The sequence below is a fragment of the Myxine glutinosa genome, chromosome 6 (genome assembly GCF_964187855.1).
Source record: "Myxine glutinosa chromosome 6, kmMyxGlut1.1, whole genome shotgun sequence".
Lineage (NCBI taxonomy): Eukaryota > Metazoa > Chordata > Myxini > Myxiniformes > Myxinidae > Myxine > Myxine glutinosa.
The window spans coordinates 189,078,744-189,091,086 of NC_136266.1; the positions used below are offsets into that span (position 1 = coordinate 189,078,744).

A 12,343-nucleotide genomic window follows, 5' to 3' on the forward strand; every position below is an offset into this window, starting at 1 on the left:
TGGAGGCAGTCATAAGTTTCCCGCGCCCCCGCTCCATCAAGGCCCTACAGGAATTTTTGGGGATGGTAAATTTCTACCACCGGCTCGTGCCTCGCGCCGCCCAACTCATGCGCCCCCTGTACGACGCCCTCCGGGGCAAGCCGGCCAAGCACGACGTCGCCTGGACCACAGAGATAGACGCGGCGTTCACGGGCGCTAAGCTGGCCCTCGCCAACGCGACCATGCTGGCGCACTCGACGCACCCATCGCCCTCACCACGGACGCTTCCTACTATGCGGTGGGCGCCGTGCATGAACAGTAGGTGAACGGGGCTTGGCAACCGCTGGCCTTCTTCAGCCGGCAGCTTCGCCCTAACGAGCGCAAGTATAGCGCTTTCGACCGCGAGCTCCTCGGCCTTTACCTGGCTGTTCGCCATTTCCGCCATCTTTTGGAAGGCCGCCCGTTCACGGCGTTTGTGGACCACAAACCCCTGCTCTTCGCCATGGCCAAGGTTACGGAGCCGTGGTCGGCCCGCCAGCAGCGCCACCTCATCCGCCGTGTCCGAATTTATGACGGACAACCTGCACGTCGCGGGCAAGGACAACGCTGTGGCCGATTGCCTCTCCCGGTCCGGCGCGAACGCCGTCCACCTGGGTGTGGACTTCACCCGCATGGCGGCCGACCAGACCGCCGACCCCGCGGTGCAAGCCCTCCGGACAGCGGACACAGGCCTGCGGTTGGCCGACGTCCCTTCGAGGACACAGGCACAGTTCTCCTGTGCGACGTGTCCCTGGGCCAACCTCGCCCCATCGTGCCCACCGGATGGCAGCGGCACATTTTTGACGCCCAACCACGGCCTGTCCCACCCGGGCCGGAAAGCATCACAGAAGCTCGTGGCAGCAAAGTTCATCAGACACGGGCTCCGTAAGGACGTCCGCGACTGGGCCAATGCCTGTGTCACCTGCCAGCGCACGCAGGTCCACCGGCACACCCAGGCCCCGTTGGCACCATTCGACGTGCCCGCGCGGTGCCTCGACCACGTCAATGTGGACGGAGGCCGTCCCGCTGGCATCAACAACATCCGCCGACGTGCCCGCGCGGTGCCTCGACCACGTCAATGTGGACGGAGGCCGTCCCGCTGGCATCAACAACATCCGCCGACGTGGCGCAGGCCTTCATTGGCACTTGCATTGCCTGTTTCGGCGCGCCCTCGGACATCTCCTCCGACAGAGGCCGGCAATTCAACTCCGAGCTTTGGGGCGTGGTCGCCCAGGCCTTGGGGGTCAAGCTTCACCGCACCACGGCCTACCACCCTCAAGCCAACGGCTTGTGCGAGCGGTTCCACCGCTCAATGAAGGCCGCTCTCAGCGCCAGCCTCCAGGACCACGGTTGGGCCGACAGGCTCCCGTGGGTCATATTGGGCCTCCGAACGGCCCCTAAAGAGGACCTCCAGGCTTCCACCGCCAAGCTGGTCTACGGCCAGCCACTGCACGTGCCGGGCGAATTCATCCCTGAGGCCACCGGCCCCTGGTCCGCGGCTCGCCAACGCTCGGACCTCCAGGAGGCCGCCAGGAGATTTGCCCCCGTGCCCACGTCCCACCACGGCTGCCCCCAACCCCATGTCCCCCCAGCACTTCGCACTGCGGAGTACGTTTTTATCCGGCACACCGGGGACCGCTCCGGCCGCCGTACGATGGACCTTTCCGGGTCCTGCAGAGGGACGACAAGTCATTCATCGTCGACATCGGCGGCAAGCCGGACCGCATCTCCGTGGACCGCCTCAAGCCGGCTCATTTGGACCTCGACCAACCTCCACGGTTGGCCCTTCCTCCACGACGGGGCCGTCCCCCGTCAACCAAGCCCCCCGCCCGAACATCCACCGCCACGCCGCCTACCACCCCCACACGAATCGCCAAGGGTCGTTTCGGCCGGGTCATCAGGACCCCCCTCAAACTGACTCTCCCGGTGCAGGTTAATTCTGGGGGGGTGCATGTAGCGGTTACCGGAAGCATGACACAATTACCGTGCACCGGCCGATGACGCAACTGGCGAGCGGTCACGTGTCCGGACTCGCCCAGGCGTGTCTAGACTTGCCCTTCTCGGGCGAACACTTGCCTTGCATACCACACCCCGTCGAGAGGCGTGACTTACCTATTTTGCATACCACGCCCCGCCTGAGAGGCGTGGCTTTTGTGTGTTGAGTTTGCGATATAAATTGCCGCCCGTTCGAGGGGCGGATTCAGTGTGCTTTTGAGTTCTTTGGTTTTGAGCTAAATAAATAGCTCGGTGAAACTTCGTTCCTGTGTCGTCCATTTTGTCTGGCTTTATCGTGCGAGCACAGCTCCCACAATATGATGGTTAATCCTATTCTCCGTGATCATGATGTGATGGTTAATCCTATTCTCCGTGATCATGATGTGATGGTTAATCCTATTCTCCGTTACCATGATGTGATGGTTAATCCTATTCTCCGTGATCATGATGTGATGGTTAATCCTATTCTCCGTGATCATGATGTGATGGTTAATCCTATTCTCCGTGATCATGATGTGATGGTTAATCCTATTCTCCGTGATCATGATGTGATGGTTAATCCTATTCTCCGTTATTATGATGTGATGGTTAATCCTATTCTCAGTGATCATGATGTGATGGTTAATCCTATTCTCCGTTATCATGATGTGATGGTTAATCCTATTCTCCTTTATCATGTTTCCTGCATTTTTACATTTTAGGATGTGTTCCTATTATTGGTGTCGGGGGCATCACGAGTGGAGCTGATGCGATGGAAAAGATAAAAGCTGGAGCATCTCTCGTCCAGGTGTACACAGCGTTGGTGTACCATGGGCCACCACTTCTGAACAAAATTAAGCATGAACTTGAGGACCTGTTGAGGTTAGTGTGGATATCACTTAAGGTGTTCATATTGAAATTAAAAGCGGTTATTATTGTGTATTGAAGAAATGTATCGACGTAACCTGTTAAATAACGGAGCCAAGTCTTCCCAAAACATTGACTGAACAGGTCAACTTTTCCTTTAATGCCAGGACACCTGTTAGGCTAAGGACTTTTTTTCTTTTGAACAGGACACCTGCTTGGCTAAGCAATTCTAGCACCGTTTGATTTGTGCTGTCTGCTTGTCGTGTTGTTTCCTCGTGCGATACGGGACACTTAGCCTACCTGTATTTTTTTTTTTGTATACAAAATCGAGGCTCATGAAAGAGCTAACATTAATCACACAAAAAGTCAAACCGACACACAAAACGCAAAAAAATAAGGGGAGCGGCAGACAAGATGGGGAGAGAGGGGGAAGGACACAAACACAACATTTGAGAGCAGGGACAATGGGAGAAATGTGGGAGGGGGAGGGCTTTGGGGGAGGTGGGAGAGGTATAAAACACATGAACACTGCAAGGACTTCCAGGAAAGAAGTTGGAATTTCCAAAAAAAAAAAAAAAGTATCATGTTGTCCACGAGGTGTGTTTTTGTCCTTCGATGTACCAGAGCTCAACATCAGGCCCGTTAAGATTGGAACTCGTACGGCTCTCACCATCCACATAGACACGAGACAGGTGCAATTTGCCAAGTCTGTATCTGGAACATGCACCTCACCTGTTCCTTCACTCGGAGCATGGAGTCACAATGGACACAGGTCATACAAAGGCTGGTATACAAGGCCAAGGTCCCTAATCCCTCTCTTCCTGTGCTCATCCTTTGCCCACCACCACCCCTCCTCTCTCTCACCGATCTTGTGAACCTGACAGTTTCAGTGATTTAATAATTACAGGTTCATATGCTCCTCAAACTCCTCTTGGTCTTTCTCCACAGGTAGGCCAATATTGGTGTCCCAATGACAAATCATGAAAATTATATTAAAGGTGACCCTCTCAACTATATGATACTGACTCTTTCAACTTGTGATGTTGATTTAAACCAGTCTGTGTTTTCTATATCATAAGCAAAGGTGTGCAATCTATCATTGCAGCATTGCAGCTTAATGTCAGGTAAGGCTTTTAGGACTGTCACTGGCAACATGTAACGCAGTGCTACCTGCTGCATGGTCGGGTTGTTAGCGACTAAACCAACACCCCTCACTAGCTTTGTTAGTAGGGAGGGTGACTGTGACACCTGCCAGGACCATAAACAACATCTGACAAAGGGTGGATGAGCTCCCTTCAGGAGCCAACGGCTAAATCCAGTACGGAGATTGTGTCTCCCAAAAGACATCCAATGGGAGTAAGAAAATTTATTTTTCCACCTGGCCTTGTTACCCCCTCCTGCACAGTGGTCCTGTGAAAAGGTTTCCTTGTTTCAGGGCTTGGTGAAGATTTTGCCAGTTTTTCCTCTTCTTCGTTTTCTTTGTAGCCCTTTACAAATCAGTGGCTTTCAGTCTCGTTTCGGGTGAACTTCAATAATAAAAAAAGCAGACCTCAAAACCAATTTCTTCTCAACACTCTGATCTCTGATCATCAGTTTGGCTTCCACCCAAGTCATTCCACCTTGGACATGTTACTACATCCTTGTCAATAAATATATGGATTTTTTCAGTTTCAAGAAGTCTGGGACATCTCACTGGACATCTCCCAGCCATTATTTTGCTTCTGTCTGGCATTCCATCCTGGTTTTCCAAATTGTCAGCTCACGGTATGTCCCCTCTCGGAGTGCCTCTTGGGTTTTCTGAAGGCCTGCAAGCAGCATGTTACTTTACATTGTGTTCTCTCCCATATGTAACCTATCGAGGCCAGCAAGCCACTGGCTACCATTCTGGGACTAATATTCTTGGTGTACATGAATAATATTGTCGTGTCTACACTGTAGTGAAGACCTCAGGGCGACAGATGACCAAACGAGCTTTAACTCCGAGGAGTATACCCAACTATGGCGGTACCTTGTGCATGCGCGGGGGTGGTGGAGGGTAGCGAGGTCCTTACCTGTGCGGACGGACATGACTGCGGTGTATTCCACGAACCCACGAACGAATAAACATACAAGATAAGAAATTGAAAATGTAACAAATAATGGTTTCATGAAAATAAATGCCAGCATAACAAAGAAATTAGGTAAAATCTAATTCCTATATTGAGGGGACCCTCCCACAGACTCGTATACAACACAAGGGGATGATGAAAGCAAAAGGAAATGTGTCGTGTGGTGCGTTGGCTGATACTCGGGCTGGCGTCCTTGACCGGACTTGGAACCGCCGCTCGGGAACCACACAAGATGGCGTGCAGTTGCATCCAGAGCAGCCACCGACCCGCCGGAGCGACGGCCAAACCCCCTCCTCCTCCAATCGTCGCATGCTCCCAAAGCTCCAATGTGTCTCTCAGGCGCACACGGCACAAAGCGCAGCCGTCACGAAGCCAGCACCAAAGAGAGGGAAAATATGCGGCCGCTTCAACGAACGCCCCAGAACAAAGAAAGTGAATGCAACTGCTCGTGATGAAACCCAGCACAAGAGAGAGAATGCAAATGCGTTCACCTGCGACCAAAGCCAGGACCAAGAGAGAGAGAAAATGACAGGACTTTTCCTTTTTACTCCTCGGTCTCGAACGTTCTCTCTGACGTCACACTCGCTCCAATCACTGAGCGCCACCCGCTCACCCCATCGTTCTTTAACCAATCGGTCTTCAGGGCGTAGCCTCACGGCCACTTTTGGCGCCCATCAAGATGATTCGGCTAGGTGGTGTAATCGCGTCTGGGTATTGTCGGGGCTTGTGTTATTTGCAATTACGTGCCGATCGCATGGTTGGCCGAGTGTGCTTCATAAGAATGAAGGGACAAAATCACTAGGGTAATTTACATGCTGGGAATTTTATCCATATGTCCTAACTAATTAGCATAGCTCCACCCCCCGCAAAGAGATGCATAACGCTTACCCGGGCATCCGGCCCTGACTTAGGTACAAGAAGGTGGCTACACGGCATACGGCATACGCTAATCTAACAATCCTATCTGGACAAAGGTATTTCATTGCACTAAATAAACACTAAATAAAAGTAGTCAGGAAACAGGACATTGAGCACCGCCAATGAAACCACAGCCGCCATATCACAAAGGCAGGTCCGTGAGGCCACACCCGGAAGAGCAGTGATTGGTCTGGTATTGTCGAGCGATGAGATGGGACTCACTGATAGGAGCACGCACAGACGTCGTCGGATGACGTCAGAGCCTTGAGAACAAAAGACTTGAGTCCCGACATTTTATCCTCTTGAGCTGTGACCTTGAAGGTGAATGGTTGCAGCCACAATCCTCTTGCATAGGTAGTCATTACGAGCAGACGCAGTTTACAGGCTCTTGTGTGAGGGACATTGAAAAAGAACAATCAGATTCATTACCTCTCTTGGATCCTGGCTTTGGTGGTGAGCAGACGTGGACATTTACTCCTCTTGCGCCAGGGACATTGGAGTTGGCATTTTATATCCCTGGCTTGGGGTTTCGACGATCGTGTGGAGGGGCGGTCGCGGCTCGTGGACTCTGGTGTGCTTGTCCCGTAGCTTCGTGATGGCTGAGGGCCGTGCCGAGTGAACCGGAGAGACGTCTGTGCTGTGTGAAGCAGGCGGCGAGGTCGAGTGTGGATCGAGTGAACGAATGGCGCGCTAAGGCCTGTTTTTCGCACGCATGAACTTTTCAATAAAGCCGGTATTTTTGCATTATAATTCCGTGTTGGGATTGAGTTGATTATCCTGGTTCGAGGACGTCCAGTGGCGTCCGTGAAGTTAAGACTTCGCTACCGCCCGCTGCTCTCCACAGCGTGTATAAAGAAGGTCTGCCATCATTGACTGAACGCCTCGGAGTGTTAAGCTCTTTCGGCTAATCCATCCCCAGGGGTGTTCACCCCGGGAACGCGACAATATTCTTGGTGTACATGAATAAATATTTTAGATTTACATGAATAATATTCTTGGTGTACAGGAATACATATTCTAGATTTACATGAATAATAATATTGGTGCACATGAATAATATTATTGGTGCACATGAATAATATTATTGGTGCACATGAATAATATTATTGGTGCACATGAATAATATTATTGGTGTACATGAATGATATTCTTGGTGTACATGAATAATATTATTGGTGTACATGAATAATATTATTGGTGTACATGAATAATATTATTGGTGTACATGAATAAATATTATTGGTGTACATGAATAAATATTCTCGATTTACATGAATAAATATTATTGGTTGACATTAATACATATTCTTGGTGTACATGAATACATATTCTTGGTGTACATGAATACATATTCTTGGTGTACATGATTACATATTCTTGGTGTACATGAATACATATTCTCGATTTACATGAATAATATTATTGGTGTACATGAATAATATTCTTGGTGTACATGATAAATATTCTTGGTGTGCATGAATAATATTATTGGTGTACATCAATAAATATTCTCGATTTACATGAAAAAATATTCTTGGTGTACATGAATAATATTCTTGGTGTACAAACAACAACAACAACAACAACAACAACAACAGGCATTTTAAGGCCATTTTCCCTGCAAGAGCGGGGGTTAGCCTTGCGGTCCCCATGACAATGTTCATGTGACAATGACCCCATGTGACAATGTTCAATGTACATGAATAATATTATTGGTGTACATGAATAATATTATTGGTGTACATGAATAATATTATCGGTGTACATCAATAAATATTATTGTTGTACATGAATAAATATTCTTGGTGTACATGAATAATATTCTTGGTGTACATGAATAATATTCTTGGTGTACATGAATAATATTATTGGTGTACATGAATAATATTATTGGTGTACATGAATAATATTCTTGGTGTGCATGAATAATATTCTTGGTGTACTTGATAAATATTGTTGGTGTACATGAATAAAATATTCTCAATTTACATGAATAAATATTCTTGGTGTACATGAATAATATTATTGGTGTACATCAATAAATATTCTCGATTTACATGAAAAAATATTCTTGGTGTACATGAATAATATTATTGGTGTACATGAATAATATTATTGGTGTACATCAAGAAATATTCTAGATTTATATGAATAAATATTCTTGGTGTACATTAATAATATTCTTGGTGTACATGAATAATATTCTTGGTGTACATGAATAATATTCTTGGTGTACATGAATAATATTATTGATGTATTGTGTCACTTTGCAGGCAACTCAACTCTATACAGAATAGTTCCTCATCCCTCTCCAAGGCAGACAGTCATAGCATACCTCTCTGTCAGTAACTCGTCATTCTACACTCTGCATACCTTTATGATACAGGAAAGACCCATACTCTCACTTTGTTTTCTCCACAAGGGATGGCTGGTAAATCCTCTAAATGATTTGTGTGGTCAGCATTTAGGAGAGGTAGGATCTCAGGAGATTTTGGCCTTATGATATAACTTGGTTTGGACAGATCATACGTCTGAGTTGGCCAACAAAGCTGTACTTTGCCTTTGCCAAAGCTGTAATATTTATTGATTGCTATACTTTGCCTTCTCTGCAGAGCCATGTCCTTCCTCTGCCATCCTCATCTTATAACAGTTTATGAAGCTTTAATCCAAAGTGTCATAGAATATGGCTTCTCCTGTGGACTGGTGTTGCCTTTTCCTGTCTTACACACCTTGAGGATGTGCATTGTGCAATGTTCGGTCCTCCCTGTCATTGGCATTTTGCGGCAGGCTGCCGAATCACAGGGTCTACCTCTTGCTCGCCCCAGATAGGTTGGTGGCCTTGCAGTATTTTGACCAGCTCTTTTCTGGTCTTGCTCCACCTACTCCTACCCTCTTACCTGTCTGCCCAACCATTTGACTTCAAACCTTTGCCTTGTTCTCTCAAATTCTGAGCTTAATGCTCAATCTCCGTTTATTCATCCCACGTCTTCTCCCACCTCAAGGAATCCCAAAGACTGAACAGGAACAGTCTTCCTGAAGCTGTAATCTATTATCCCCCCCCCCCCCCCCACCCCCTTGTTTTTTGCCTCCACCGCTAAAGTCGCAGGAGGCATTATATTTTAGGATTGTCCGTCCGTCCGTCCATTCATAATAGTTTTTCGTTTCCCTGTGATAACTTAAGAACGGCTGAAGGGAACCAAGTCAAACTTGGTACAAGTACTTATAATGATGTGAGGATAAACGGATTCGATTATGGGCTTAAGAGTTAAAAGGTCAGATGTCCCATGAGGTAAAAATTCTGTTACCCAGGTAACTTGTGAAACGGTGATGGGATTTTCACCAAAGCCTCGAAATGTGGTTCTTCTTCTTCTTCTTCTTCTTCTTCTGGTACAAGTAGATATTATGATGCAGAGATGAACCGATTAGATTTTGGCGTCAAAGGTCAGAGGCCATATCAGGTAGACATGTGATACTTAGGAACAGCTGAAGGGATTTAAATCGAACATTGTACAATTATGTATAATAATGTAATAACGTGAGCGGAACCATATCGCTCAACGTCGAAGAGTTCCGTCCGTGCTGGTCCGTTGTGGAATAATCTGTTTATCACCAGCACTTCCGGTCTCTCTCGTTTCTTCTTCTAATAATTAATGGAAGCTTTACTTCATCAGTTGAGATTGTATTCCCATTTTAACGTCGCATAAATCACTTTTCCTCTCCTCCTTTCACCTCCCATGTATCAGGAATCTTTGTGATGCACCTCATGAACGCATTGCGTTTGCCTTCCCTACTCTCGCCCATTCCCTCACCCTGCTCAGGCAAGATGGCTTCGTGTCTGTCACGGAAGCAGTCGGTGCTGATCATAGGAGAACGGCGGATATTATGGAGTCGGCCCAAAAAAGTGGGAATAACCAGCTCGATAATGTGCTGTCGATCTAAGCGCACAAAAAACAAATACCTTTTGATTACCTGAGCATTACATTTGAAGTCTTTGGGTTGAAGTTTCCTCCACACTTCCCATTTTCCCTTGATCCACACTTGGTTGTCTTTCACGAACGTATTGTGTACATCTGCATTTTGGAATCGGCCATTTTTCGACACGTACAACTGTACCTCATGCAGGCCCAATCGGAATCCTTGTGGTGCGTATAATGTTTACATTGTGATATTATTGTATGACAATAAAAATTAATGTATTTTCCAATATACCTCAACTGCAGGGATAGTGATGAATGAAACACAGGACGAATGATGAAATTATTGTTTTCATATATAGTATCTATAATAAAATACAAAATGTGGGATTCAGTAGGTGGAGCGGAGTCCTCCCCGGACCCAAAGTATCCACCTCCTCTTCGGTAAGGGGTCACGGTTCACGGACCGAGCCGTTCAACCTTTTCAGAGTTTTGTTCCAAGTTCTCTTTTCACGATCGTCACCGAACCTCGGATTGCCTCCGGTTGTAGTTCATCTGTGGTAGTATTCCCGGGGATGGTTTTTAAATCTCAGTGAGGTTCTTTTGAGTTCTCTGCTTCTGGGATGTTTAAATTTTTGCAGGTTTGCCAATGAATCACTTTACATACTTTGTTGTGCCGTTGTGTGTAAAGTTGTTCTGATAATAGTTTTTTGCAATTTATTTGCATTTTTATACAAAAAAAAATTCATCCAAAGTCTTTTGTACATTTTGCTGTGGTGGCATTAATGTTGCTATGAGTAGAGTTTCTTTTTTTTGTATACAAAGTCTAGGCACGTGTAAGACCTAACACCTAAAACACAAAAACATCAACAGAAAAACACATAAAACATGTGATGAAAGGAGTAGGAGAGAAAAGGAGGAGAGAGGGAAGTACAACAGCAGAGAACATGGATACCACGACATCTGTAGAAGGGAGAGGGCTGGGGTGGGGTACACGGGATAAACAAGATGGGCACGAATCGGACTCTCAGGAAAGAAAACGGAATTTGAAGGAGGTGGATTTGGGGTGGCTTAATGGGGGTAGAAAAGATCCAGGTTTTGGATGGGAGAAGATAAGATATTGGGGTTCAACAGCTGTTTTAAAGACCTGGAGGGAGGAGTGGGATTGAAGAGAGTGAGGGATTTGTTCCAGACGCAGGAGAAAAGAGGAATGAAGGAGTGAAGGTGAGCAGAGAGTCTTTATTTTGGCAGTTTCACCATAAGAGGGTTGCAGGCAGATCTTGTGCGACCTGTAGGAATATTTGGGGGACAGAGCCCAGAGAGAGCTGGGAGGGCAAGGCCGGAGAGGAGTCGGTAGAAGACGGAAAGACCACCTACCTGCCTGCGGTGAGAGAGTGAAAGGCCCCCGGAGTTAGCGTCATCACAGGAGATTCCAATGATTCTGAACGCTTTTGTTTCAACAGCGTGAAGCCGAGCTAGTTGTGAGGCAGGAGCACCGGCCCAGAGGGGAGAGCAGTATTCCATTTAGCTGCGGATGAAAGCCTTGTATGTGGTGAGTAGCTCAGGTGTGCCAAGGAAGGACTTCTCACGACGGACGATGCCCAGTCGGCGACTAGCTTTGGAGGCCAGATTTGAAATGTAAGGAATGTTGCCCTTTGGAATGTATTTGGTAGCTGCGGTTGTGAAAATCATATTGAACTGTTTGATGCGGATGTCAATGTTTGTGATGTTGTTATTGTTAAGTTGTTGGGATTTTTGTTCAGTGTCGTTCTCAAAGTTGTCCCACATTGCTTTTTGTGATTGGTCAATGTTTCGTTGCCTTCGCCAGAGGAGACGGTGTTGCATTTGAGTCTGTTTGTCTGTCTGTCCGTCAGTTTGTCCGCACAGAATAAGTATGATTTTCTCTGCAACTGTTGGTTCGATTGACGGGAAATTTTCATCATAGGTGCACCTCATCCTGCATAATTTTTTTTAATGATAATGATGACGTCATGGGTCACGTGGTATAGGCGCCATCTTGAAAAAAAACCGAAAAATATTGCACCTCTACATCTTCGAAAGCACTGCATAGAAAATATTGAGACATAGCTCATTGTAAAGAACTCTCCATGGGGAATAACATATGTTTGTGCTGATGTCATAGGTGCCTCCATTATGACGTCATAATTCGCCAAGTACAAAACTTCATCTGATCAAGATGAAATTTATTGAGCGTCATCTAGGGATAAATTGGTGGAGAGAAAAAAATAATGACGTCATTGGTTACCTGGTTCGGCCGCCATATTTGTTTTAACACAAAAGCCTTTTTTCTCCAAAACAGCTGAACAAATTGAGGTGAAACATTCCAGGCATGATCGCATATTTATGACAAACAAAGAGCTCCATGAATATTACGTTATAGGTCACATGGCTTGGTGGCGATGTTAAAATGAATGGAAATCTTTTTTAAAATATATATCTCTAACCGCTTCATTGATCGATGTAAAACCTCAAAGTATTGTCGTACTCGTAAAGAGCTGTTAGAGCTGTCTTCCTTGACATATC

General features: G+C 46.6%; 1 protein-coding gene across 1 annotated transcript in view; it reads left to right on the forward strand.

Moving 5' to 3' along the window:
- Positions 1–10,099, forward strand: part of DHODH (dihydroorotate dehydrogenase (quinone)) — a 183,178-nt gene extending 173,079 nt beyond the window's left edge. Inside the window, exons 8-9 of the mRNA XM_068119071.2 lie at positions 2,715–2,874; positions 9,704–10,099. Of these exons, the coding sequence (XP_067975172.2) occupies positions 2,715–2,874; positions 9,704–9,824 (281 nt within the window). The 3' untranslated portion in view covers positions 9,825–10,099. The remainder of the gene's footprint in view (positions 1–2,714; positions 2,875–9,703) is intronic.
- The last annotated feature ends 2,244 nt before the right edge of the window (positions 10,100–12,343 follow it).